The sequence below is a fragment of the Rutidosis leptorrhynchoides genome, chromosome 8 (assembly GCF_046630445.1).
Source record: "Rutidosis leptorrhynchoides isolate AG116_Rl617_1_P2 chromosome 8, CSIRO_AGI_Rlap_v1, whole genome shotgun sequence".
In the NCBI taxonomy this organism is placed as follows: Eukaryota; Viridiplantae; Streptophyta; class Magnoliopsida; order Asterales; family Asteraceae; genus Rutidosis; species Rutidosis leptorrhynchoides.
The window spans coordinates 298,341,151-298,347,666 of NC_092340.1; the positions used below are offsets into that span (position 1 = coordinate 298,341,151).

The following is a 6,516-nucleotide window of genomic DNA, read 5'->3' on the forward strand; positions in this document are numbered from 1 at the left end:
TATCTCTAATGCTTTATATATTAGTTGTTTATCTTATCCTTTGACTTTTAAAAATTGAATACACAATACATTTTTGGTGTAGATTCTGATCAATACTTCCATAGCGTTTAATACATCCTAAATTTTAATACTCTAAATCCGGTTTACAAATAAATTGTTGATTGGCTATATTACCTTATCTCAAAAACTCATTTCAAAAATCAAACCTTAATATAAAAGATACCACAAAATCTAAAATAATTATGATGAACTTATAAATGTATAACTTCATTTCCTAAAATTATGCTTTCAATTTTTTGACTTTATAAACAACATTATATGGGAACATATACTTATCCATGACATACAGATCATCTCAATTCTTTTGAAAATAAATCTTCATCAGTCAGTGAATACGTTGCAACAATGGATGATGCTTCAGATCAGGTACGGTTTTACACATACTATCAGGTGCTGGAATTATATAACGACATACGGATAAGTAAATGTTCAAACAAATTCAATGTTTTATAACAACATCTATATTTTTTTATTAACACAGATACAGGACAATAATATATGAATCGTATTACATACAATTTTTTTCTTCATTATTCCAGTCATACATTCATACTAATTTTAAATTTTTGTACATCTTTGCAAAAAGAAAAGAAAAAGATCCTCAATCGAGAAACTGTTAAGAGATGCAGTTCAAATCTGCAGATTTTTTTTATTCATATAACATACATCAGTAAACTTTAAACTAATTTACCTAACTTACTATTATATGATTGTTAGACATACATGCGAAATTTGGAGTTAAAGGTTGTAGAATTGAACAAGGAAATACAATTGAAAAACGAACAGCTAAAAGAGGTATGTCCTATATTTCATGTTTACAATTAAACAACCAACTAATTCAAGGATTACACTGTATATTATATAACAACAACAAAAATAATTAAAATTAACTAATCCGTTGACATACTCTTACAGGTTGGTATTAATGAAGACATCAATTGTGGTATATACTCAATTAACAACAATCTTTATACGTATTTATTATTTATATCATCATGAATTTTTTAAATCATACGTTTATTATAGACACAATGTTATCATATTTGTATTTCAGATCCTATTAACTTCAACAAACAATTTAATGATTGGTTTGGTGAACACAGCCAACGTATAATGCAACTACGTAGACGATTAATTGGAGAATTTATTGAAGCAGATATCTTGCCAATTGTCGATAACACATTATCACATTTCTATACGATTTTTAATATTAAGAAAAATGCGTCAAAAATTCATGTGTTTACTATTATATATAGATCTTGGATGACACATGCTCAACGATGTACAATGTGGATTGGTGGAATACGTCCAACTAAAATGTTGAAGGCAAATTCACGTTACCTTATCCTTTACTCTTTTTTTATTAACCCTAAATATATCTTTAATATTTTTCAATATTAATTTCGTCAAAATCTGTATAATATTATTTCATTCATTGAAATTCATTATAACAGTTAATCAAAAACCACATTGAGCTTTTTGGATCGCAAAGTATTGCAATGGAGTCTTTGTCAACTAATATCTCCAACCAACAGAATAAACTAACTTCTAAGTTTACAAAATTAGAAGCAACCATATCAAATACTTTAATCGGACAAGATTTTGTCAACAAAGGTGATGAAGCTGCAATGACAAATTACCTTACTTCAATGTCCTCTTTGGTTGGAAAGCTTACTATTATGCATGACTTTATGAGTGAGGTATACTATATCATAAATTTTATTTTACATTTAGATTTTCATTCATGTTTAACTTATATGACACAACTTTGTTCAAATTATCCTAATTATTTATAGGCTGATGCGTTATGACAGAAGACTCTATCAAGTATTCACAAAATATTCAAAACAAGACAACGTGTTTTGGCATTATTCACAATTCATGATCATATCAAACGATTAATTACGTTGTCTGATATGTTCGAGAGTACGACAACGATTTGATAGCATATACACCACTATTACGGATGATCATATGTAAATAAATTACGAACTCATCATATTTTATTAAATTTATTTCATTCCTCTTTATTGATGGATACTTTGTTTTTTTACGTTTTTAAACTATGTAAAACTATTCAGCATAAATAATTATATATTTCATGTTCGTTCAAAATTAATTGCTTTCATAATATAAAACGTTTAGTCTTCTAAAAACATAACTCCAAAATTCCCGCGATCCCGCGGGTCTTTAACTAGTTGGTTATAAAAAGAAGAAAGTCATCCCATATCGGAAGTAGAAAAGTAAAAATTTTAGTATATAAGCCTATGAGCATATCACTCTATCACCTATTGATTTTAGAGTACTAATGGACCAATGAGCTTATATGTTAGACATGTTATTGTAGGAAGTCGTACTTGAAAATATATATTATATATTCATTTTAATAAGAAATTAAATATAATAAAATGTCAAAGGATATGTAAAAGGATATATGAATAATCTAACCAAGAGAAGATGACGCCCGTTTTAACACGGTTTCCTTAAAATAGTTCCCAAGATGACACGTGGATTACCCACCAAGATATAAGAACTAGGGAATTTTCTTACTAAAAAAACATATCGTTTACCATATTGACTTATATAATGAAATAGTAAAATAAGCTTGTAGTCAAAGGATATGTAAAAGGATATCTGAATCATCTCAACAAGAGAAGATGACGCCCGTGTTTAACACGGTTCCCTTAAAATAGTTCTGCCATCTACACGTCATCTGTTTCCCAAGATGACACGTGAATCACCCACCAAGATATAGGAACGAGGGAATTCTCTTACTAAAAAACCATATCGTTTACCATATTGGCTTATATAATGAATGAAATAGTAAAATAAGCTTGTAATGGCCATCAATATGTATAGCTTAAATGACATTAAAATCATTATTTCTCATAAATTACATATAAAATGAGAGGTCTCGTTTAGTAGTTTTAATAACCCTAAAATGTTGTTTAAAATGAGAGGTCTCATTTAACATCAAAAGTTAATGTAAAATGAAAGCCAACAATAAAATCAATTCTCATTCAATTATTCATTATTTTTCAACAATCCCCCACATGAATGAAGTTGATAACCGAATTCACATAAATGACCCGATTTCAAATCCACCCTAGTTCCATTTTGTTTCTCTTTGAGCATCGATATCACATTCCCGTAAATCTACTTTGGACCCAATACTTTATTATGAAGTTTTGGCCACCGATCATATGATGACCCGGAAATTTCTGACCAAATTTAAACTTAATCTTTGTATGATTAACGTTTCTGACACGATAAGTAAAGTCTGTAAAGTTGAATCTCAAAATTCTTGAACTATTCAAATACCCTTCGACTGTTCTCAATGAAACGTGAACAATTATATGTAAATAGATACATACATACACTATAACTTGAAAGCGTAACAAAGTATTAATTGTATGATACTGTGCATTAAACTTATTGGTTTAAATATCTATTTAAATATATATGATAAGTTGGAATATTAATTGTATGAATAACTTGTGACGTGTATTTAAAACGTGTTTATGAATATTGAATATATATTAACTTGGTTATAAAACGTTTTGATTTAAAACTATATTATTAAATATACCTTGATAAATAACGAGAAGATGGTTTATAGAAGTAAATGACCAAAACACTCAAATGTATAAGTTATATTTCGAGTGGTATAATTTATGGATAATTTAAGTCTATATTTTGACAAATGCATGAGTCACGAAAGGTAAAGTGCAAGTTTTCTCAGAGTACGAAGGGACGTTCCAAAAACCGGAACCGGGACATAAGTCGAGTGATGACATATGACTTATCGGAACAAAAATTTCAAGTCAACTAGGCAAGAGAATATAATATATTATATAATTAATTAATTTAAATTATATATATTATATATATTATATTTAAATATGTCGACGAACTACAAAACAAAGGATTATGAGCTGGACATCAGGGCCATGCGATCGCATGGCCATTACCCTTCTGACCCATGCGATCGCATGGTGTAGGGGGTAAGGCCAAGTCTTTATAAAGCGATCGAATTCAGTTTTTGTGATTCACATTTCTCTCATCTTACACTCCGTATAACTTATATACATATATTTATTATTACTACTACTATTATTATTATTATTATTATTATTATTATTATTATTATTATTATTATTATTATTATTATTATTATTATTATTATTATTATTATTAAGATTAATATTATTATTATTAATCTTATTATTATCACTAAAAGTAATATTATTATTAGTATTATACATAAAATACTACGACGAGATCATGAGCGTGTCACTTTCAAGATGGGTTTTTGAGCGGAATAGAGCTAAGAAAACTATGAGTTATAGCTATGGAGGTTATGGGTAATGTTCATGGGTATTGTTCGCAAGTCAAACCTAGTGTTTATCATCTCTGTTGCGTCTACGTACTTTCCTGCAATATTGAATCACAATATTGATACGTGAGCATTCATATCTTATCTTTTATATATTAATAGTGTATACATGTATAGTGCTCAAGTATATATGTTTATGCATGCTTGTATGCTAAATTTCGTCGTTAGATAGTTTATGAGGAATTACGAATTTAATACATATACAACTGATGAAGAGTATATGATATGCATGTTATTGGAAAGCTGTCGAAAAATCAATAACTTTTTGTGACGAACCGAAAATTTCCGACCAAATTTAAACTTAACCTTTATATGTTTCCGACACAATAAGCAGAATTTGTAATGTTGAATCTCAAAAAGTTTGGAACTACATTCATGTAATCAATTACCCTTTGACCGTGTTCGACGATTCACGAACAATTATGAGTATATAGATATGTATATATAATATATAATATTAACTGAAAACATTAACAAAGTATTAGATATATGATACTTTACATGAACGTATTTGTTTCGATATATTTATTGACAGAATTAAGCGATAATATCAAATGATTGAATTATCAGATACATTATGATATGATTACGGGCCTATGTTATGAGGTCCACTGTGATTTAAGAAATCTATTCTTTTTGACAACATTCGGAAAATGGTAAAGTGATTTATAAATAAGAACAAATGTGTCAATTAACGGGAACTAGACAAGGGTTAGTGGAAATTCCTGTTTAATTTCCAAGGCATGTTTTATAATATTTTCCTCGTGACCTTGATAAGATAACTATGTTAACTTTCATTTTATTTAATATGAAAATAAGAACGTGGAGTGTAAATAACTTAGATGTTGGATATCGACAAGTTAAGTAACTCGACATTTTTCATTAAGATGATTTCATACGTTTATTTAACCTTTGGACTTTATCCCATGCTTCACCAACAGACTATAATTTAAAAACTTGAAACCTATTATGAATATATATAATTCTACTTTTCTAAAATGTTTTGTGGTATAACGATTTCTATTATTTTAACCTTTTAACAAAATGATTCTTAAATATATTTAGTTTTGGAAAACAAAAGTATCATATTTATTTGATTTAGTTTCAAAAGTACAAAAAACGTTTTCAGTTTAAAAAGAACTTTATTATTAAAACGTATATATCTTTTATAAATATATAGAACCACTTTTGCCAACTCATTACTTAACCAGTATGATAAAGATAATGATATTTATATTTTATTTTATTAAATATATATAATGATTTAAATTAATATTATATATATTTATACGCGTATTATACGTATATAGTTTTATACTTTTACTATACTTTAACTTTACCTTTACTTTACTTTTATTTTACTTTAACTTTAATAATTCATACTTTAATAATTCACTTTAATAATTCATACTTTAATAATTCACTTTAATAATTCATACTTTAATAATTCACTTTAATAATTCACTTTAATAATTCATACATTAATAATTCACTTTAATAATTCACTTTAATAATTCATACTTTAATAATTCACTTTAATAATTCATACTTTAATAATTCACTTTAATAATTCATACTTTAATAATTCACTTTAATAATTCAAAAATCTATTATAAATAGAATTCAATAGGTTTCATTATTTCATAGAAACTTGAAAATATATTTCTCTAAACTCTCTCAATCGAATTACATATATATATATATATATATATATATATATATATATATATATATATATATATATATATATATATATATATATATATATATTTTGTATTATTTCAAGATATTATTAGTATACATAAAATACTACGACGGAGTTATACTCGGACGATTTCAAAATAAGTTTTCAAACGGGATAGAGCTAAGGAAATTATGGGTTATAGCTGTGGAGGTTATGGGTATTGATCGAGGGTATTGCTCGTGAGGTCAACCTAACGTTTATCATTTTTAGTGCCGTCATATACATAATTGCTACGAAATACAGTATTGTGAGTTTCATTTGCTCCCTTTTATATATATTTTTGGGACTGAGAATACATGCGCTGTTTAAACATGGG

The 6,516-nt window shown here is 27.0% G+C and overlaps 1 protein-coding gene across 1 annotated transcript; it reads left to right on the plus strand.

Moving 5' to 3' along the window:
- The first annotated feature begins 405 nt into the window (after window positions 1-405).
- Window positions 406-1,871, plus strand: LOC139864339 (TGACG-sequence-specific DNA-binding protein TGA-2.1-like). The gene is made up of 6 exons (XM_071852916.1): window positions 406-426; window positions 778-855; window positions 976-1,003; window positions 1,115-1,386; window positions 1,515-1,760; window positions 1,857-1,871. The coding sequence occupies exons 1-6, from the start codon at window positions 406-408 to the stop codon at window positions 1,869-1,871; spliced, it is 660 nt and encodes a 219-aa protein (XP_071709017.1).
- The last annotated feature ends 4,645 nt before the right edge of the window (window positions 1,872-6,516 follow it).